Here is a 23626-nt window from a genome sequence, read left to right on the forward strand (position 1 = left end):
GAGTAGTGCAAAGAACTGGAAATGAGATGAGGAAGTCCAAGTCAGGGGTTAACTGAAAACTGGTATATGGAAAAGCTTGGAGGGATGATGGGGAATGCCTGACTCTGGCAGTGCTCTACCTACAAACAGCAGCAGGACTTTTCCCCTGGGCAAAAAATAAAAAATAAAAGTTCTCTCTTTCAAAGAAACAACCTGGAAAAAACAGGGCCTGTTCATGTGAGTGTTGGTATCTTAAAGTAAAGCCTTCTTCCTTTGAGCGTTTAGGGGACCCTATGGTAGGAGGCCAACTTACTACCTGCTCATCCTAAAGACAGTTGAAAAGCCTTGCCATGGACACAGAGCTCCAAGTCATCCTTCTCATTTAGGGAGGAGCTACAGGGAGGAAATGAATACCAGCTTCCTCAACTGGTCAGTCTAGTTCCTAATCAAAAATATTTGTTCTTAATCAAAAATTTTACAACCAAGGTGGAGCAGGCAGCATGAATGAAAACCTGACTGGTATTAAACTCATCAAGCTGTACTGTCATTGCCAGACGACTGTCCTTCTGAATTCTGAGAGAAAATAATTTTGAACCCAGAATTCTACACCTAGCCAAACCTTCAGTCAAGTGAATCATATATGTAAAGATTGAGAAATGTGTATCTCATATACACCTTTCTGGGGTGGATTTACTGCCTGCCTTGATGGTGTGTATAAGAACTAAAATGGAAATAGTAAAATCTGACTGCCCCTGGGTACAGAACTTGGTGGGGGGTAAGATGGGATAGGGTGGAGGGACTTTTTCTTTTCTCTGGTAAAAAATGTTTTAACCCTTTGCATATATTGTGATTTAAAAATAAATGATTGTCAAAGGGTTCAGGATTCAGAATCAAAAGATTTTGGTTCAGGTGTCCAATTTCAGTGCCTCTTCTGTTCCTGTGGGCAAGTTATCAAGTCTCTTATAATAATGCGGCCCACCCTGTGAACCAGGCAGTGTGGTCATGAGGATTAAATTGGATAATGTATGTGAAAGCTCTTTTTTTTTTAAAGATTTATTTATTTTTAATTTGTTTCTCTCCCTTCCCCCCCCCAGTTGTCTGCTCTCTATGTCCATTCGCTGTGTTCTTCTGTGACCGCTTCTATCCTTATCACTGGCACCAGGAATCTGTGTTTCTCTTTGTTGCGTCATCTTGTTGTGTCAGCTCTCCGTGTGGGCGGCGCCATTCCTGGGCAGGCTGCACTTTCTTTCGCCCTGGGCAGCTCTCCTTACAGGGCGCATTCCTTGCGTGTGGGGCTCCCCTACGTGGGGGACACCCCTGCGTGGCACGGCACTCCTTGCGCACTTCAGCACTGCGCATGGGCCAGCTCCACACGAGTCAAGGAGGCCCAGGGTTTGAACCTTGGACCTCCCATGTGGTAGACAGATGCCCTATCCATTGGGCCAAGTCTGCTTCCCTGTGAAAGCTCTTTGTAAACTATTAGGTATCGAACAAAAGTTAGTTCCAATTCATACTATTGTTAATTATTTATTAGAGGAAGTAGTTAAGTTGAAGTTATAACATGGGTGAGTATGTCTCTCTTCTACTCGACGTGGAAAATGTAGTTCGACTCAAAATGGAAATGTAGTTTCCATTTCTTAAGTGACACTGGGTCATGAAGAGGAGGTGGGCTAAATTTTTGAGCACCTCCTCTATATATCCCATGCTGTTCTTAGTGCTTGATGTGGGATTTGGTGTTTTTCAAATTTTCCTCAGAGGATCCCTGATACTTGGACAAAGGACTGTAGGTCTCCAGGAGTTTGCGTGCTAACTGCTGGCAGAAAATGTTACATGAACCTTGCATCCTGCTGTATGATATGCCTTGCTTATTGAAATTTAACAACATTTAACATCGCTGTTTAGTCCAGTTCTCGGCGATGATGTGCCCCTTTTCTCCTGTGGCTTCCCATTTTCCCAGCTTACCACTGGAGCCAGTGGTGGGGGACGTGCCCCTCACTTGAGAAATGCTGGGTGATATTTAGAGGATCTTATGGAATTCTCAGAACATTATGATATAGGCAGTACTATTCCAGTTCTGTTCAGGAGGAAACTGAGTGTCAAAGAGATTGAATAATTTGTCCAAGGTCACATAGCTGGCAAGTGAAGCCTGGAATTTCAGCCCAGGCTTGCTCAGTTCCAAAGCATACACTTTTCTCTTAGCCCTGCCTCCTTAGAGGTGGAAACTTAAATTGGCCTTTTTTGGCATTCCTTTTTATGTACTTGGAAAATAGAATGCAGAAATCATTCTTGACTTTCTTTGGGTCCTTATTCATTGACGGTTTTGTCTCTGTTTTCAGCCAAAGCTCCAGACAAACCTATTCAGGTAGTTTATGTGCCCTCACATCTGTTTCACATGCTATTTGAGTTGTTCAAGGTAAGTGGAATTTAAAAACACAGAAAGAAGTCTTCATTTTAAATTACTTTGATTCAGGGCATAATGGATTCATTAGATTAACATAAGAAAAAGGTTTTGCATAACCATTTTAAAAATTCTATTTCTGATATCCTGTGGGGTTTTATCATTTGTACACTGTGAGATGAAAAATTGCTGTGTACGTATGGTTTTTGTGAATATTAGTACATATTGATTTTGAAACTTAATTGTGTTTCAGTGGTTTTATGGAAAATCTATACTGTTTTTACTCCAGTTATGGGATCTGAGAAGCTTTTTAGTTTCCAAACCCGGCAGACTTTATTGGTAGTAGCCAGATCAGAATAAATTCGTCTGTGCATATTTATGTTTCTGAACATCAACTGTATTGATGCATCAGTGACTGTTCCAATCCTGAAAGATACGGGGAACGTTTTACATATTTTTTTTTCTTCTTTACTTTCTTTTAAATGTTACATTCAAAAAATATGAGGTCCCCATATATGTTTTACATATTTGAATCAATGCTGAAGAGCTGAGAGAGGCAGAGGGGAAAGATGGGGAAGAGCTGGACCAAAAAGGACAAAGACAAGACTTTTTAGACTACCTACAGCTTGAGCTGTTGTTTTTGTTAACCAGTAGTTAGTGGCATTTACAGTAGCAGTATTACAGGCACAAGGCATTTGAGCTAAAATTTCATTTTTTTCCAATGTGTAAAGCCCTAAATTGAACACCTGAAGAATCAGTGATGCTGATTTGCTTCCTAAAATTATAATGTTACTGATGTAACACTTTTAAGGTTGAGATGGGCATTCAATTGTGAATTTGCTCTTCAACAGCTGTGGCTTTTTCAGAATTTCTTTTTAGCTGAGATTTCTACGTGGTTTTTTTTTTCTTCAACCAAATGATTAATTTTTATGGGAAGCATGAATCTTTTCAGTCTTTCTGTCTTCTTTAGAGGAAAGGTGCGCTATAAATGCAGACTGATAAATAGGATTTAAAGTGCAAAAATCAGCTTCTGCAGCCTCATTACATGTGATAAAAACATTCCTCTTGGGTAAGAGTTGAATAATTTAAATACTCTAAACCAAAAACCAAAAAAAAAAAAAGGAAATAAAGAAATATTTAACTTGGTAGATGGGGCAAACTAGATGAAAAATAAAATAAAATGTGAGGAATTTTTCCTGGATCCAAACACATGCTTAACTAAGCTCTTTGGAGGGGGAGGAAAGATGCCATATAAACCCAACTAATATTTGCCCCACAAAAGAATTGTTGTATTTAAGTACTTTCTATGTTACTTTCTTTTTAAAAATTGTGATTTGTGAGTCATTGATATGCTAAAAAAGAAGGTCTTATTATTTTAGAACTCAATGAGAGCAACAGTAGAATTACATGAAGATAGAAAAGAGGGCTACCCAGCTGTTAAGACCCTTGTTACATTGGGCAAAGAAGACTTGTCCATTAAGGTAACTGCTTTATTTGCATTTATACTTCATCAGTTGATTTAATGATCTCTACACATTTAAAAGAGGAAAGGGAAGAAAACTGACATTTATTAAATGCCTTATTTGACAATATTGTGCTAGATCCTTGGCTTGTTATCTCATTTAAACTTCTTTGGAGCCCTGTTATTCTGGAACCTGCAGCTGAACAAGACCTCAAGCCAAGCCTGTTGGATTCTACTGCACTACTTTGCCTTCCTTCTTTCACACTGTTCACAAAGAAGCCATATTTCATTGGGGATTCAAAGCCCTTATAAGTTTTTAGAGCAATCTGATGCGTATTGTATTTAATGACAGTATAGATTGACTTTTTTGGTTGTTTAAAACATTTTGTGCATTGCAGATAAGTGACCAAGGTGGTGGTGTCCCACTGCGGAAAATAGATCGTCTTTTTAACTATATGTATTCAACTGCTCCTAGACCCAGCCTGGAGCCTACAAGAGCTGCCCCTTTGGTAAGCATCTTAAACGTGACACGAGAAGGGACTTGGAAAAGGCTGGCTCTCCCCCTAGGTTGTTGCACTAGCTTCCTTGAATCAGAATGTTTTCTGTATGGTTTGGAGGAGGGGGATTTAGTTTTAATGTTATGCTTCTGCTACTTTCTTTGTGGATCCTTTTGACTTAGATTTCTTCTCTAGTTTATATTTAAGAAACACAGCTGAGTGTCTGGCTCCCAAATAAAGAGAAAAGGCACATCACTGCAGTAAGACTGCTACTGGGGTGCCATTTACCACCTAGTGCTCTTGAAAAGGGTGGAAGTTTAATATTAAGAGAGCAAAGGAACGGGATCAGGTGTATAGCTGCAGCTTGGTCCGGGCCACAATCACCCAGAGGCTTTGAACTTCTACCATCAAATTTATTTATATAATTAAAAGGTTAAATTATGAAAACATTAAAAATTTATATTAAATGATACGTGCACAAAACATAGATGTTGTATGCATTTTCAGAGCCCTTTCTGTCTCACTCTGAAGAGCTCTATTAAGGCAGGGAAAAAAGCCTCTTGTTACCATGGTAGCATTTAGATCTTGGTAGGGCCACACTTTCTTCCCCTGCTGAGTGTTTCTAATTGACAAACAACAATTGAACCCTTTGTCATTAAACACAGCAACATATATATCAGTGTGCAAAATGGTTCAGGGTATAAATTAAGTTTCATTTTAGAGTTCTACCTGACTGATAAGCATGTAGGATTATGTTTTATTTGTGTGAATAAATATCAAACACTTTGCATCATTTATTCCAGACTGTTAACTCAGCATGTTGAAGACGGAGGGGAAGTCATTTATACAGAATTCAAGAAAATTCATGAAAGATCAATTTTGAAAGGCATCGCAATGACCAGGCTCTGGTGCCTACTTAAATAAATGTCAAAAGAAAAAAAGACATGACAAACAAATCTAGAGCCTTCTGCAGTTGTTTAAAAGGAATATGGATTGTCTGTTCTAGGTCTTAAAATAGTATCCAGCGGATAGCTGCTATGGCTTTTTTCTTTTTCAAAGAAACCGAAGGGTTGAAGTAAGAGACCTTAAAAATTTATGTATCCAGCCTCCCATTTTATAGATGAAAAAATGAAATGGAGGCCTAAAGGAGTTAGTACCTTGCCCAAGGTTGTCGAGCTAATTAATGGCACAGCTGGAATTGACTAAGTCTGTGTTCTTCTCAGTGTACCACATTGCCTCTCCTTTTGAGGAAATGCTTCCACCAGCATCTCTCCCAGTTAGTATATCCTCAGCTTTAAACTTGAGCATGTGGATCTGTGCTACTAGAAAATACAGCTTCCTCACCAAACAACTCACTGTTTTATACCTCTGTGCCTTGAGATTTTTCTTTTTTGGGAATGTCCTCTTAGCTAACTCCTGTTGATGCCTCAACTCTCTGGGAAAACTTTCCTGAGCCTCACCAACTCCAGGTTAGAGGCTCCTCTTCTGTGTTCCGTAACATTCTGGACTTACCTATTTCCTCACATTCATCACTGCTTTGGACTGCAGTGTCCTCTGCTTTTCTCTGTTGGACATGAGGGCAGGCTCTGTGCCTCGCTTGAATGTAGAAAGCAGATGTCCTAGGATCTCTTCCTGGAGTGTGCTGTTTTCTCTGCTGTGATTACCTCAGTTGTTACTACATTCACTTTTTTTATTCCCCTCGCTCCCCCGACCTGCTGTTTTTGCCATCTGTGCCCATTCGCATGAGATCTTCTGTATCTATTTCTCTTTTTGTCTTCTCTTCTCGTCCCTCCCCTCTAGGATTCACTGGGATTTGATCCTGGGGACCTCTGATGTGGAGAGAGGTTCCCTGTCAATTGCACCACCTCAGTTCCTGGTCTCTGCTGCACTTCACCTTGACTCTCCCCTTCCTCCTCTTTTGTTGCGTCATCATCTTGCTGCATGACTCACTTGTGCGGGCACTCAGCTCGCTGCTCCGGCACTGGCTCACCACACGGGCACTTGGCTTACCACACAGGCACTCGGCTCACCATGCGGGCACTTGGCTCACCATGCGGGCACTCACCTCGCCACGCGGGCACTGGCTCACGATGCAGGCACACTTTCTCTTCTTTTTCTCACCAGGAGGCCCCAGGAATGGAACATGGGTCCTCCCATATGGTAGACGGAGGCCCTATTACTTGAGCCACATCCGCTTCCCTCAGTCATTACTACAGATGTCTTAGTTTACCAGTCTGATATGACAAATACCACACAAAAGACTGGCTTAAACATCAGGAATTTATTGGCTCGTGGTTTTGATGCCAGGAGAAGTCCAAAATTGAGGCGTCAGCGAGGCAGTGGTTTCTTGCCAAAGACTGTGGTGTTTTTGTGCTGGCAATCCTTGGGTTTCTTGGCCTTCTCCCTCACATGGCAATAAACTCTCTGTTCTCTTTCAGGCTCCACTGACTTCTAGCTGCCAGCCACTTGCCCGTGGCTTCTCTTTCTGTGACCTTCTCTATAAAAGCCTCCATTAATAGGATTAAGACTCATCCTGATTCAGTTGGCCACACCCAATTGAAAATAATCTTCAAAAACTCCTGTTTACAATGAGTTCCCACCCACAGGAATGAGATTAACAGCATGTTTTTTTCCTCCTGGGGTACAGAACTAACTCTACCATAATGGTTATCTCATCCTCACTACTGGCCACATTCAGCCAGTACTAAGTCCTTAAATGACAGGGTACACTCTGTCACACCCAGCCCTTTGAGTCAGGCCCTAGCTTGTGGAAGGTCTCAAGTCAAGATCTTAGAAAATGGCAGAAATTCATGCACCTTGGTAAAATTGCTGCTCTGTAGTAGCCATAATACCAGCATCCATTTATTTAGGATACTGTGCTAAGACTTTACATTCATTATATCAGTTGACCCTTATAGAAGCACTGAGATATGCTTTTTATTTTATTTTCAGATGGGAAAACAGTCTCAGAGAGGTTGAGTAAACAGCTCAGTCACACAGAAAGTGGATTTGAACCTAGATCTATCTGCATCCAAGCCCAGGCAATGACTACTCTAGCCATGTGTTAGCCTGGTTCAGACCACTGCTCTTCTTCCTTAACCTTGCCAATAGATTTCACCAGAGCTGATGAACCTTAGTGGATTTGTTTCTTTCCCCCCACACTCCAAAAGTTATTGAAATTAGTCTCAATTGTTCTTATTGTTCTTGTCAATACCTGAATGTTTTTTTCTAACAACTTGTTATCAACACACAGGGTTCTGTGATATAGAGATACAGGAGGATACTGGATTTTTTTCTTATCTTTTATATACATGGACTACAATATAACAACCTACTGTAGCATGTCCAGAATCCTAGGAAGTAGCCTCTCAGGAAATTCTTTTCAATGTTTCATCCTTGTTACTGCTAGATTTGAACTCCTGTGCTGCTAATTTCATTTTTTTTCAGTTCAAAGAACAAGGAAATCTGATTTTGAAACCTTGAAATGTTTAATTTTGTTACCAGATCAAATCCCACTTGATATTTTAAAAATAGACAAAATTTGGAATATTTCTATTCTTTTCCAAACACATGAGAAGTGTCTTGCATTGTGAAAAAAGGATGGCTTGCGGTAGATGAAAATATAACCCATCATTGTAAAGGTTGAATCAATAATTTGTGATTTAAATCTACATAGTTTATTTTAATTTTCTCTGAATGGCCCTCATACTAAACAGGTTACTATTTGTGCATGTCTCACTGTATTAATTTTCTTTTCTCAATAGGCTGGATTTGGTTATGGTTTGCCAATTTCTCGTCTGTATGCTAGATATTTTCAAGGAGATCTAAAGCTTTATTCCATGGAAGGAGTGGGTACTGATGCAGTCATTTATTTGAAGGTACCACATTCAACTGCTCTTACTATGAAGGCTTCTTTACTTTTTAAAGCTATAACTTCAAAAAACTGATCGAGAATAGCACTATATCTTTTCTTAAACACAGCTCAGATTTACTTCTGATTCATGTGAAAGCCATGTTATCTCTCACCCATGATTTTATGCTCAGGTATAACAAAATATGAAACATGGAGAAATAAAAATTAAAATGTTGGCTTTTAAAACCATAATTCAAAAATTATGATTTTATTAAATTGCATATCCATTGAAAGGACTAGTCTAAAAGGAGACAGATTTTTATAAATTGAAGTCTATAGTCTTTTGCTTTAAAAACCCTCTGACTTTCCGAACATTATAAGAATTCAGTAATCATAATATGGTTATATAAAAGGTTGACGTAATAACAAAGTCCTCTGTAATACAGTTTTTCTCATTCATTGGTGTTCAACTTTTATTTCTAAACTCTAGGATATTTGGAGTATTTTTGAATAGGTAATATAGGCACATAGCACAAAATGTAAAAGCTACAAAAGGGAAAACTAAGCCTTTCCCACCACTGTCCCTCAGTCACCCAGTTCTTTTCCCCAGAGGTGCTCATAGGTACCAGTTTCTTGCTGATCCTTCTAGAGTTGATTCTTCATTTATAAACATACAGATATCTACGTTTTTTCATACTTTCCAATATGCCTTGGAGATCTTTCCATACCAGTTATTATAGAATTGCCTCATTCTTTTTAACAGCTGAATAGTATGCTACTCTATGTTATACCATAATTTAGCCAGTTGTTTGGGGTATTTGTTTTCGATTACAGTGCATGTAAATTAAGTGATATTTGGTATTACTTTATGGGCTTATGTTTATAACTCTGGTATGTATGAACTTTTTTCCTTCCTGGGCCCTTTGAGAGAGCAGTTGCCCAATGAACAGTAGTGCTTGGTCTAAGGCCCTATAGTCAAGACCATTGAGTATTCCCAAAGCAGTTATTTACTGAATTACAGTGTGTTTTGTTCTGCTTATGAATACTTTGCTACTGATTTGGAATTAGTGAATGTTTTGATTCCTTTAGATATGCTTTAATTTTATCCTGGCCAGTCTAAATAAACACCAAAAAGTGGTTTTAATACAATTTCACAAATATGTTAAGGTTTCCAATGTTTTAAATAGTAAAATTTGCGTTCGTATTGCATATAAGAAAAATAACGCACTGGAACTTTGGTGTACATTTTTATTTTTCCGATAGGCCCTTTCAAGTGAATCATTTGAGAGACTTCCGGTCTTTAATAAGTCAGCATGGCGCCATTACAAGACCACACCTGAAGCTGATGATTGGAGCAATCCTAGCAGAGAACCCAGAGATGCTTCAAAATACAGGGCTAAACAGTAATTTTCCACTTTGAGTTTTATTATAAAATGCCTCTTTCATGTGCCAGACAATTGAGATCTTTCAGCCATATCTTCTTTGCAGATTTATCACTGGAAAAGCAAAGTGATCGTTAGGGAAAGAAAGATTAGAGCAGACTTTTCCCCTCAGACAGGCAGGCTAGCAAGACTTGGGTAGCCAGAGTGGTTGTTCAAATGGAGGCCCCCCGTTCTGGGACCCCTCGAACTGTAGAGCTGTTGAAAGTTCTTAACAACAGGAAGTAAAGACTTGCAATTTGCCATCATCCATAGAGATTTACTCTAGAAGAATCTTTAGAGAGATTTTGTGAGTTGAAACTGAAAAAATATAAAGAAGTTAAAATTACCAGTAATCACAGAATAATGAGTTTCACTATTTCATAGTAATAAGGAAAATCATCCGATTTGGTTTCCAACTTTTTTTTCTTCTGGCTACCCTTAAGCCCCAGCTCTACTAGCAGCAGTAAGGGATTTGTTTTCATTGAAAATAACTTTTTGTTAGGAATGAAGTTCTTATACATGCAGCAACATGGATGAATCTTGAAAACATTGTTGAGTGAAGTAAGGCAGGCACAGAAGGGCAAATATTGTATGATACCACTTATATGAAATGCTTGAATAAGCAAATTCACAGAGACCAAAAGTAGGTTCGAAGTTACCTGTAGGGGACGGGAGGAGCAGGGAATGGAGAGTTATTGCTTAATGAGTACCGGTTTCTGCTCAGGTGATAAAAAGGTTTATTATAGTGGATGGTAGTGGTGGTTGTACAACATTGTGAACCTAATTAACCACTGACTTGTAAACTTAAAAATGGTTAAAATGGGAACTTTTTTATGTACACACACGTTACCACAATAAAAATTTTAAAATACTTTTTATTAATATAAAAACAGTGTAGGTACAGTGTAAAATATTAGAAAATATTAGTAAGCAAAAAAAGAAGCAGCATGGATTCTCACAACCCAGAGGTTACCATTGTTACAGTGCGTATCCTTCCAGATATTTTACTTTGTTTACTTATGTATTTTTTCAGTTTTATAACTTGCTTTTGGTTGATTTAACAATCACCCCCTTCCCGTGTCAATAAATTTTCTTATCATTAAAATTCCCCTGATTTGTCCAAACCGAGGTTCATTCAAGGACTACATAACACTTCTGGTTATGTCTCAAGTTGTTTTTAATCTAGAATAATTCTATTTCCTTGAGAGATGGGCAGAATGTCCCACATCCATTTGTTTTTCTTCTTTGAAATATCATTTAGTTTGTTCCCAATTCCATCTGTATTTCTTGTAAACTGAAAGTTGATTCAAGTTAAGCATTTTTTTGTGGAATGTTTTAAGTGCTGTTGCAGAATTATACTACGAAACCCATGATACCTGGTTGATCCATCATTAGTGATCTTGAGATTGACCATAGTTTAGGTGGTGATTTTCTGATCCTTTTTCAACTAGAAAGTAATCTTTGTGGTATTTTGGCACTGTATAGATGTACAGTGATATTTTTAAAATATCACTTCTTTGACAATTATTAGCTTACATTCTCCTATAAAGTAAAGCTCTTCCTCATCAACTATGGCCATTTAGGTACCTTCCAGACAAAGGAGGATAAGTGTTTCAATATTTCCCTTTAATTATCAGTTTTCAATGTGTAAAGCTGGTTTAAAACCTACCTTAGTTGGTGACAAATGAGTTTCTGGTTTTCTCTGTTTTGAATATTATTATGTATATATGGATATTAAAGATTTTTATTGCTTTGATATGTTTCAGACAGTACTTATTTTGATGGAAGTATGACATATATATAGTAAAGTACACAAATCTTAAGTTTATAGCTTGGTGAATTTTTACATTTATATCTCTGGCACCCGAAAAGGCCCCATTCTAATAAAACTCTTCCCCCTTCCCAGGTAACCATTTTTCTTACTTCCATCACCATAGGTAAATTTTGCCTCTTCTTGAACTTAACATACAAGAAAATATAGTATGTACTCTTCTGTGCTAGCTTTCTGTGAAATCCATCCATGTTATTACATGTAATGGTCATTGTTCTTGTTGATGTTTAAATCGGCACACCTTTGGGTTTTTGAGCTAGATCCTATATGTTTCATTGACAAAAATCCATTTACCTTTGAAAGCCTCCTTGCTCTCTGGCTCACGATGATATCCTAGGCTCGTTTTATATCTTCCAGCCCCCCTCTTGGAGCCAGCCATTTCCGTCAAAGAGCAGTTTCCTTTTAATAGGTATTAGAGACCCAACTGGGAGCTGGGAGTGCTTGTTCTATCCTTTCTAGGCCCTTTTTCTGGACAGAGTGATAAAGTATTTTTTTACAAGTCATAAGTTTGCATTGAATTTTTTAGTTCTATTTTAACATTGCAATGTTTCTCTGTCATATATTTTAATTGCATATATTTCTTCTTACCTGAACACCTGGTTCTTAACCTCCTTACCATAAAGTAATAGAAAGGTATTTGTGTGCAAATATATTTTATATAGCTTTGCGATTTTGTACCATTACAGTAGCCTTGGTCTTTTCTGATGCATGATATCAAGGGTATCTGTACTGATGTTGGATTTTTTCTGTGGAAGTGTAGTGATGAGCTTCTGTGTGATATTGCTGAATTGGCCACATCTCAAATGATGAAATACCCCCCACCCCCCCACACACTCCCCGCCCCCTCTCTCCTCCCTGGCGAAGATTAAGCTAAATCAGCTTGAAACACTTAGCACAATTTCCCTTGATTCCATTTTAGGTGTGTATATAAGTGAAGTAGCATGTCAGGCATCAACATGACCTGTTAATTCACATTTAGGTTGTTTTTAAAGACCTTTAATTGAGTATTGTTTTAAAGACAATTCTAAAACTGAGTAGTTTAACAGGTGGTATACTAATAAGGTATGAGCCTTAATTTCTAACATATTATTAGACAAATTTTAGCTGAAAACAAGTTTTAAAATTCTAAAATGCTTCGCCTTACAATTAAAAAGTGTTAAATTTTATAAATTGGATAATTATTGAGGATTTGGGGGAAGTATTTAGTTGGTATGGTAAATTCACTAGATGTTTTATATATGAGAAATTCCAAGAAAATTTATTCTCCAATCAGGTTTTTAAAATAATGGCTTTATTGAGATATAATTTACATACCACAACATTTACCCTTTTAAAGTGTGTCACTCAGTGGTTTTTGGGATGTTCATGCCACCCTCACCACTATCTAATTTTAGAACATCTTTATCACCCCAAAAAGGAACCCCGTACCCATTAGCAGTATTTCCCCATTTTTCTAATCAGGCTTTTAATTGAATAAAGAACTATTTTAAAGTATATATAAATCATAAGTCTTTTCTTGTAGTAGCCATCAAATAATCCTGAGATAAGGCAAGGTTTTTAAATTATCAATGTAACTAAATGCTCTGGGTAAGTCCTGGGTAAAATAGAGGAAGTTGAGCCCAAACTCATATGGATTTTTTTTTTTTTAATTTTCTTTGTAGGGACAAGGTCAAGACCAATAGAACTCTGTAGAGAACCAAATGCGCTGGTCATCTCTGTGAAGAAAGATTGCCTTCTTCAAGTCAACCATAGAGACCTTCTTGCCTCCACCAACTCTGAGTGTGGCACCTTAGTTATTCCAGTGCTTGAATGTTTTTCTCTGTATCAGCTGGACCTTTTCCTTGGAAGCCCTTGCTGTAGCTACTCTCGCTCTTCCACTAAACTAGTAACTTGAATCATTTTTCTTAGTACCTTGCTCTGTGGTATGATTGGTACCTGGCACAAAAGAACATGGAGCCTCCCTTGGGCTCTCGCGTCCTCATACCCTACACTTCGCAATCATAGTGGTGTGTGCCTACAGCCTCCACAGAATTCTGAGCTCTCTCCCCATTCCAGACACAGCAGGTGCTGTTGTCTGTTGCTCCTTGTGATCAAATACCATGTTTATGTCAAATCACTGACTAGGGCCCAGGGAATCTGGGAGTTGAAGGCATCATCTGAGCTCGTCTTGATAAATCAGTCCCAGAGCTCTTCCTCCCTCACATGCATCCCACTTCAACACTCTGATTTAGACTTTTGCCTTCCTCCATCCGATCGTGTTCTCATTGTGAGGTGTGGGTATTTTCGTGTTAGATTTTAATCATTGAAGCATTGATTTTATTTGAAAATTAATTTGTATACTTCCATTCTGTTGATTAAAGCATTCCAAAAGTTGTCTTGGAAGTTTTCACTTAACCACTTGGTTTTCAAAGATCTTAAGTGAAAAACTGCCTTCCGGTCAATATCAAGTTTGTAAAGAGTAGGAAGTGGAGTTTTGTAAAGCTTATGCAAAAGTTTAACCAATCTAATACTGTATCTTTGTCATATTATATCCCTTAATAGTTGTCTAAGGAATTGGAAGTTCCTGTGTGAAGCACTTTACTAGTTGTGAAATGGACTATTGTAGGGAAACAGTTGTTTATTTTTTAATGCCTTAGGTAATGGAAATTTTCATTAACTTTAGCCAGTTTTAGAATTGTCAGCTAAATCTGATTTTCACATTCCTTTCCTTTTTTCCTAAAAGTTAGAAGTGGCAATTGGCAGAGGAGGAAAGGACTTGAGGTAAGAAGAGAGGAACCATATTACATTTCCCTTTAGAAATGGAACCCGTCTGAGAGTCCGTATTAAAATCAGCATCTTACACAGCTCCACGGGATGTGTTTCTCTTCACCACTGTTTTTCATATATATTATCTACTCTGACTTCTCCCATTGTTAATGTCCACATAAATGTTTCAGTCAAATTTTTAAGTATCAAGTCCCACTGATCTACCAGTTTGAACTTGTAAAGTGCTCCTTGTTCTTTAGTCATAAGCTAGCTCTGCCCAACCGCACGTGGGGTGATTACATCTGTTTCTATTAGTTCCACGGAATCTGATTTTCTTTTCAATTCATTTCTGTTACCTGAGCTTATGGTCCTTCCCTTCCTCCTTTGAGAGATCTCTCTCTTCTGTCCTTAGAAGGATCTCATCCAAGAGCTTATAATAATCAACTGACTGAAAGGAATACCGACGTGCTTCTGAGAGGCATGACGAGATGGGTACATCTATTGGTTTAAGGTCTAAGTTGATGTCATGTGGCTGGGGCTGTCCCACATAATTATTTTCTTGCTGTGTGAAAGATGTAAAAATTGCGGTCCTTTACATTTAAGGGCCTCAGCTTCTTGATAAACATTAGATAGCATATTGGTATCTTACTAGGCCTCAATTGCTAACCATACTTTTACACTTTCATGTGTGATATACTCTAGAGGTGAGGGGGCCAGCAGATTCCAGTAGTGTTACCTGCTGCCTTGTTCTGTCAATGTTTTTATATCGTGTGATTGAGGAAGGCACATTGATCGTTATGCTCTCACAACAAACCATGTACGAGATTGAATATGGAAGATAGGGTGTGGGAACATCTTCTCACATTCCTCCCTATCTAAATCTTTTTCAGAAGTCAAGATTATTTCAGTGTCTTAATAATGTAATTGCGAGTCATTGGTGCATAGCTTTTTTACTTCTTCTATCTCTCTGACCCCAGGACAAGAGTGCTTCTGTCTTTATTTTCTGCATTAAGAATTTTAACTTGGCTCCTATAGCAACCACAAGAAGGGTTTCAGAAATGTCTTGAATTCTCACAGTTTTACCATCTCCCTTAGCAAATATTTCACTAGCCTTTTTGTTAGCTGTACGTGATTCTCTGAACATAGGCATCTCCCTCTGGCTGTTTGCTGGGTGGGTCTATAAGCACATGGTCAAATTTCTACATATAGATTGAAATAAAAATAGACAATGCCCCTTATTCGGTTAAATCAGGTTAATGCTCCCCATTCCTCCATATTTCTTGAATTTACTCTTTCATGTGTCTGGCATATAGTAGATGCCTAATAAATACTGGTTGAATCAAAAAATCACTTGGGGCTGTGGGGCAGCATCTTTCAAAGTTCTTGACTATCCTTGTTTCCAAATTAAAAATAATCCAGGTCAGAAGCTATGGATAGCCTTAGTGTAGGGCCAGGAAATGATTTTAAAATGTAGAGAAATGAAGGAAGTAGGGATGGATCCATAAGAGCTATCTGATCCTTTCTTTGTCTCTGAATATCTGTTTTTGGCTCCTTAATATATTGGGTTCTTTCAATCCAAACAATGATGTGGTTTTTTAGCCTTGCTGATAGATTACCAAAAAACGTGAGCATGTACCATCCTATGTGGTCCTCTCAATGCTAGGGGCATGGGGGGGTGGGCCACGCAGGAATCATTACCTCTGTTTTCCATACGGGTCCCACGGCAGTCAAGTAGTCTGCTATGGCGGCACGGCAGGTGAAGAGATGAACCAAAGTGGGTAGGTGGGTCTTCTCCTTCCTAGGCGGGTGCTCTCAACAATGTACCAGGTAATTAGCATTATCTCTTTTGAGGAATTTCCTGGGTATACTAACTCTCAAGGGTAAGCTATAAACCAAAATCTTATAGAGTACAAGATAATTCCATTCAGAAGAGGTTGTCTTTTGTGTGTTTTCATTGTGGCATAGTTAGTAAGAGGAGATAATGGAGTGAATTTGGCAGCTTTTACCTAGAAAGACAGGCAACTTAAAGTGTATAGCCGTAGGTAATTACTGTAGTTATTTAGACTAAGTCTATGTTTGAATGGATTCAGTGCTCACTGCCAGCCCTTTTATACAAAGACTACACATTTGGAAGTTGATGCTTTTATCTTTAGGTGGACTGGATTACAGCTAGTTAGATTTTCCTGCATATTTACAAATGTATTTCTGTTGCCATTACTTAAAACAACCTGGCTGGCTGGCGGATTCCTGGATCACATCCTTTCCCCCTCATTTCTATGAAGACATTACTTTATCGTCTTCTAATAACTGGTGGTGCTGAGAGGCCTAAGGGCAGACAAATTTTGCTTCTCCTTTTATAGGTAACCTGCTTCTTTGCCCTGGACACTTGTGATCCTTTGTTTATCCTGAAAATTCCTTAAATTCATTCGAGTATGTCCCAGGGTTAACAGTTGTCTGTTGGTTTTTCCTGGTACACAGTAATAAGCATTAGATATTGACATCTGGGTCTTATTTACATTTCATTTGGGTTTATTCTGTTGTTGTCTTCGTGAATTTGCCCCTATATTGCCTCTGTGTTATCTCTCCTTCACATTCATCTTTTCGTTGATCACTTTCATCTTCTTGCCTTTTTTCATACTGATTTTTTTTTCCTCAAGGCTTAGCCTCCATTTCACTGACTCAGATTCCTGTAGTGATCCCAGGCCTCGAGGCTCCTAATATGGCTTTCACTTCTGTTATAGTTTTATTTTTTATCTGTTTCTTTCCTGAGCTCTGGCAGCAGTTTTCTCTGGTTATATTGTCCTCTTTGATTCCTTATTTCATTCTTTGAGGGCTGAACCATTTTGTCAACAATTTTCTTGGCATTTGAAGTGATTCTTTTTCCAGAATGTACTGAACTATCTTTAGCTTCTTTCATTCCTTTTCTTCTTTGTTTTGTTTTTATACTGTTGTACAAGTATCATGATGACTTTTTCTGCTTATTATTTGCCTTTGAGTGGAACCAGGTCTGTCTGCCCAAGATGAGATAAAGCCTCCTTCACTTCTCCTTTTGTAGCTGGAAAGTGTATGAATGATCACCTTAGAACTTGCACTCTAAGGCTAGATATTGATGGACTGTCATTTGTGGAGGCTGTTTTGGTTTTTTTATCCAGCTGTTTGGACGGTGGGGAAATGATTGAAGCAAAGCCTCCTTCGGGTATGTTGTCTCTGAGTGCCACCTGTGGATGCTGTTGAATCCTCTGCCCTGGGGCAGGGGGGTGTCCCATTGGGGGACAGGGGCTCTCCTTAAGAGTTCCCCATCTCCACCAGGCATCACCCTAGCAGGAGAAGTGGGGGAATCCAGACTTCTCTCACTTGTCTGGATTATATATCAGCATTTGTGTGACTGGCTCCTGAGTTACTGTCTCTCTCCTCTGCTTCTGCTCCCCACTGCCCTTCCTGTTTAGGAAGCCAGTCCGAATGATCACAGATGGTATACCTGAGGCCTGCCTGTAGCCCACCTCTCTTCCCACCCTTTGTTTCTGGAAACGTGCCCATGCAGAGTACTCTCAGCTTCTCCTGCTGTCAGTCCTTGCTTCTCCAAGTTAGGGATTTGTTAGTAGAGTCCTTTAGAAGCCTCTCATTAACCGCCCAGTAATTGGGGCCTGCGTGAGACTAGAGAAATACCTGGCCAACATGGGACTCCTTTGATTAGCCCTGACTTCAGTGTATCTATTGGCACTGCCCTAGAGTCCATGGCATGGGGTTGTGGCTTTTACTAGTTTCATTATAGACGGTTTCTTTTTCAGTTTTTGGATGTGTGTGTTGGAGGGCAGGAGTAGTTACATAATAAACAGGCATTTATTCTGCCCTCTTTCCCAGGAGTCCAGATGCTTAAACATTGACTTTGAAGCTAATATCCTTCATAATCTGTATGTTAGTAAACAGAAGGAACCAATATTGTTACCAGCAAGAACCATTAACAACCAATAAAGGATTTTTGTTTATTGTTCTGTATGGAAAGAAAACTAAAAGTTAGTTTCCTGTTCCCTTTATTGGAGATTTCTGGTTTGAAAATAAGACACCTATGTAATTTTAATGAACTTAAGTTATCAACCACTGACAGTTTAAATTGGGTAATTAAAAAAATAGAATATTTCAAACTAGCACACAATCAGAGTTGTCAAAAGAAGTATAAGTTTTTGTGGTTTTTTTAGGAGGTACTGGGAATTGAACCCAGGACCTCGTACATGGGAAGCAGGCGCTCAACTACTGAGCTACACCTGCTCCCCTAAGCTATTTTTTATTAACAGGTCCTCTCTTGAGCTGTCCAACTAAGGGTATGTAACCCTCCCAAAAGCTCTGCTGTGACACTTCCTTACGGGCCTTATCAAACCGTATTACAATTTAGGTTGTGAAGAAATAGACCACATTGGGATCTGTTTAGTTATTCACGAATATACACTGAAACGGCTCGTAGGTCTGGGGCCCACTCTAGAAGCACACATATTAATGTTTAGCAAGTGCATTTACAGGTAGATCTCGGGTAAGGCAGCTTTGTTCAGGTTGAAGGTTTCATTTGGTCTCTTTGCAGGATTTAAGCATCCTTTCCTCAGTAGTCAGCACATTCCACTAGACAACGAGCAGCAGGCCTTTCTCACTTTCAGTGCTCCAGCATAATGATCAAGGAGCACGAGTGACAACCTTGCTTTATGCACCAAGTGCCACCCCATGCTGTGCCTTCTCTCGGGTCAGACCGTCTTTTCCCTGGTTTCTGCCTTGATGTGAAATTGAGCGTTGAATATGGGTGACTAATGAAGGTGGTAGACGGAGGAGTCACGTAAAGGAAAGCTATGTTGACCCCTCCACTTAAATATTGAGTGTGTACTATGTGCTCGAAACTGCTGAGAGCCAGGAATATGGCAGTGATCAAAGCAGGTGGAGTCCTGCCTCGTGGGGCTCACATTCGAGTAGTGGAGACAGTCTAGAAACAGAACAAGGAAATTTTCTAGTATGGTCGGGGGTAAGTGCTGTGGAGAAAAATGAAGCCAGGGAGGCGAGTGTGGAGGGACGCGGGGGCCCCAAACCGAAACGTTTGCATCGTTACTTAACTGTCAATCTCCCGCGGGTGTCTGGGTGCTGACGATGGCGTTCACGTAGCCGCTTGTCAGGAGAGACCCTGTTGAACATTTCCAAACTTAACTTTAGAGGTGGACGAAAGGATCACCGGAGACGGCTTCCCTGTGTTCACCCACCAAAAAATGAAGAAAATAACGACAGTATTTTGGTCACGAAATTCTTGAGGAGCCTTTGTTTCTGCCTGTCCGTCTGTCCCTAAAATAGGGCGGTGAATTCCCCGGGCGCAGGCGATGGGCTGGACGGCCCTCCTCGTCCTCAGGGAAGCGCAGCGGCACCTCGGGTTGCACGCCTGCCCGCCTGGTCCCCGGGGGCTGGCAGAGCCGAGGGACCCGCATCTGGGGACTTAACCGGCTGGGTGGGGCGGTGGCAGGTTAACGATTCCCGATTCCCGTGGGTACCATCAGTTTGCCACCCTTTAAATGGGCTTATTTGGGTAGAGATAAAAACACCTAAAAGTCTCCGAAGGAAAGTGTCTAACACTTAAGTGCCTGCCTTCAAAGGAAGCCCGCCCTTCACCTCTCATCAATATCCTTATGTGATTACGCAGCCCATAACGGGAGCTGCCCTTCTTGGAGGCAGACAGCCGGGATGTAGAAGTGACCTCCTGCCTCTCCGACCTCCACATCCTTTTCCCTTCCGCGTCGTCAGCTCGCCTCCCCACCTGAAGTGGCAACTTAAGCCTTTTACAGAGGTCTGTATATTTCTTGAAAATATTAAGAAACAGTTTGATGTCTGGAGTCCCCTGGTCCAATTTTGGACTACTGGAATATTTCTTGTGGGATTTTTTTAAATGGTAGAGAATTGAGGTGGTAAATTTGTGATAAGACCGGATCCAGGAAACTTAACATTGAAAAGAGTGTGAACTTAACCTGAAAAAAATATTCCTCTCTTCTATAAATCTCTCAGTGACATTTGGATTAATCAAGCATAATTAAATGTAGTTAGGTTTTTGTCAGATTGTAGTTCAAAATAATATTCATCTATGGAGAGGGTAATATATTCTGTAGAAATTTTATTAAGCACTTTAGTTAAGCAAACACTAAGGAGAACAAATCAGTCTCAGGAAGGTTAATTACTGAAAAAACACACAAAGTATAGTAGATTATGTAAATCATTTTAATTTTGAATACCATGGCTTAAGCTTTAATTTACATAGAGAACTATTTTGGATATTTTTTCACATTATACTTTCCAAAAGTACAGAATTGCAATTGCATTCTTTAAAAGTTCTAATAATTTTAAAATTCCATTAAGTTTGCTTCACTTTTTCATGTTATAGTTTCCAAAAGTAAAGAATAACAGTTGCATTCTTTAAATGCAACTAATTATTGTAGGACTCCACTAAGTTTGTTGAACTTATAAGAACTATGTTTTTATTTCTGAACCTTACCATTTTAAGAGAAGCATTAGGAGAGGGAATGTTATGTGAAAGCATCTTGCCTGCGCCTGGCTTCTCAAACAGTGCTCATTTTTTAAAATGAACCTTTTAAAAAAGTAAAACATTAAGAGTTTAGATATAATAAACTCTTTTTCTTTAGTATTTTCTTTAAAGGGAGAAGTGAAAAGATCAAATTGATTATATGTACTTATATATTTATTTGCTACTCAGAGAATTATATTTTCACTATCCTTGTATGTCTCAGGGAATAGCCTCTAATATTCCCTCTGCAACTCTGCCACAATGTGTTCAGATTTGACGGTTCTTATCTAAGTTGCCAGAGCTAGAGTTTCAGAGGTATTGTCATCTGAGTAATACAAGATGACCCAAGAAACGAGAACCTTAACCTTCTCACTACTCAGACTCTGTGCCCTTTAAGCTTTTACATAATAAATAACAACCAAATGCCCTTTGTCTAGTAGGTAAGCAAAGCTCTCTTTTTCTCCCTTATCTGAGATTTTCATAGAAAAATCCCCTGCCTTTTCATTTGATTTGATAATTTTGCTTCTTGGCCTTTCGGTGAGGATTGTGTTTTCCGTTGGAATTGAATCCCTTTGGAATAATAAAATTTCACTTAAAAGAACATTCCATTAACTAATTCAAGCTTCCTGCTAACCTACAAGTGGCCTGCTAATTTGAATTCTATGCATGATTTTTGCAAAATGGACCAAAACAGCACCAATGTCAAAGATCACATATGTACTAAACACTGTGCTTGCCCTGCAGTTAGCAAAGTGACATCTAACTGTGGCACTTAAGACTGGCTCAGCTGTTCTTACATTCGGCATTCCCTTTCATATTGGTTCAAAATGGCAAACTTCAAATCGAATGCACATCAATAACACGACTACTCAATGTTTAAAAATATTCTTACCTTGAGATTCATTTTGAGGGGAAAATAATGAACCTTGACATTCAGTTCTAACTCAGTTTTGGCTGTTCGTAGGTGCAGGCATTAAAAAGGCCATTATGGGGAGCAGATGCGGCTCAAGCGGTTGTGCTCCCACCTCCCACATGGGAGTTCCTGGGTTCAGTTCCTGGTGTTTCCTGAAAAAAAAAAGAAAAGAACGAACAACAAGCAAAATAAACGAAAAGCCAACTTAGGGAAGCCAATGTGGCTCAGTGGTTGAGCACCGGCTTCCTACATAACAATGCACTGGGTTCACTCTCTGCCCCGGTACCTAAAAAAAAAAACCAAAAAACACAGGCAATTAATTACAGAGGTCAACTCTGATTGGTAGTTAAAGGGAATTAGCCATGAAGTTTTTGTAAGATAAAACAAAAGGGCTTCTTGAAAACAGGATGAGTATAAGTTGTTACAGTGTTTATAATATATTGTGGCACCCTTTTCTTATAAAAGCCATTTTCCTTTTGTTATTTGAACCATTAGTTTTTGTAACCATGGGAAACCTAAATCAGTATTTTAAAAGGCACTGTATTTACATTTAAGAACCGGCTTTTGCCTTTAACAATGGCACAAGAATACTGAGGTTAATGTCCCACATGTTCAATTAGAGTAAATGTTTTAGAATGTATACAGCTAAGGCCTGTAACTAAATAGCTGAGAAAAAAATTCGAGACTGCCTACCACTGAAGAAGAAGCAGGCTGAGTCCCGGGCTTGTCAGCCACATGTGCCAGTTGCTGTCAGGAGGCTGTTGCAACCAACATACGACGGAAAACAGAAGGGCCTTTACGGGATCCAGTGTCTGCTACCTTTTTCTCTAGGTGCATGTGTAACTCTTTCTGGAGAAACCATCACATAAAGTTCTTTGGTGTCCTGCTTCTTGCTTTTTAAAAAAACCTTTTATTTGACCAATAAATTGTCCACATAAGCTTTTTTAAAAAAGTCTGAACCAAACTAAATGCTTTTTGACTTTGAGTGGCCAGCCAAGGCAAGATTTGCCTAAAAAAAATATATATATATTAAGCACTGAGTATTTTAAAAATTTAAATTGCCTTTTTCTCAGTTGGACGAATCCAGTTAAATCGCTGCCTCCATTTCCATTGTGCTCATGGTGGCTCTTACCTTCCCTCTCCTCATGCGGCACTGTGCTGGAACTGGATGCCACGCTCTCAGACCTGGGGCTGTGCTTGAGTCGGTCCCTGGGCAACATGACAGCTTTAAAAAAAAAAGAATCGAACATATCACTTGAACATTCTGGCTGACCTTCAGCTCTGCAGAGTTCCTTGATGTTAAAACCACTTGAGGTTGTAGTTGCTGCTTCAGGTGTATAGACACATCATACCATCTGTTGCTCTAAGTTCATTGTCCTCACAAAAGTACACAAGTAACGTGAAATTTAAATATTCTCCCAAATTTAGAACACTGTGAATACTTAGGCAGTGCTTGAACCAAGTAAGAAAAGCCATCGTGGAGTAAACAATACCCTTGGGAACATCTCTGCCACTGGGATTAATTGTAGAGCTATTTGCTTTGCTGAAATGTTTTTTTTTTTAAGTCATAACTCATAAAAGTAGTGTCTAAACTGTCAGTGATTGATAACTGATTTGATAAGAGAAAAACATTAACTTATACATGAAATAAAAGTTCATTGCCATGTTTGCACCCGTAAATCAGAATATGCCCCAGTTCGTTTTGGGCCATCTGTCAGCCTAAGTTACCGTGAGAAATGTCGGCTGTGTCCAGTGCTGGTGCGCTGCCTTGTGGTTGTAGAGTGATCCCGGCCCGCTTGTGTTCTGTGCTATCCCTTTGGCCTGGCTGGTACACACTGTCACAAGTGAACGGTGACTTTGGTTTGGGGTAATTTGTCACTCCACTCTTCCACGGAGAAGTCTTTTTCTGCTGTGCTTGTCGGAAGAGCATGACTTGAGAAGTGTGTAGCCCTCATACTGTTTCCTGTAAGTTGGCAGAGCAGTGTGTGG

At 39.3% G+C, this 23626-nt stretch overlaps 1 protein-coding gene across 2 annotated transcripts in view; it reads left to right on the plus strand.

The window, feature by feature from the left end:
* The window catches only part of PDK3 (pyruvate dehydrogenase kinase 3), a 74443-nt gene extending 56244 nt beyond the window's left edge, over window positions 1-18199 (plus strand). For both annotated transcript variants that reach the window (XM_058291202.2, XM_071213236.1), the window contains exons 7-12: window positions 2316-2392; window positions 3757-3858; window positions 4238-4348; window positions 8101-8214; window positions 9453-9592; window positions 13103-18199. In XM_058291202.2, coding sequence (XP_058147185.1) covers window positions 2316-2392; window positions 3757-3858; window positions 4238-4348; window positions 8101-8214; window positions 9453-9592; window positions 13103-13133 — 575 coding nt within the window. In that variant the 3' untranslated portion in view covers window positions 13134-18199. The remainder of the gene's footprint in view (window positions 1-2315; window positions 2393-3756; window positions 3859-4237; window positions 4349-8100; window positions 8215-9452; window positions 9593-13102) is intronic.
* Window positions 18200-23626: the final 5427 nt, after the last annotated feature.

The sequence above is a fragment of the Dasypus novemcinctus genome, chromosome X (assembly GCF_030445035.2).
Source record: "Dasypus novemcinctus isolate mDasNov1 chromosome X, mDasNov1.1.hap2, whole genome shotgun sequence".
Lineage (NCBI taxonomy): Eukaryota > Metazoa > Chordata > Mammalia > Cingulata > Dasypodidae > Dasypus > Dasypus novemcinctus.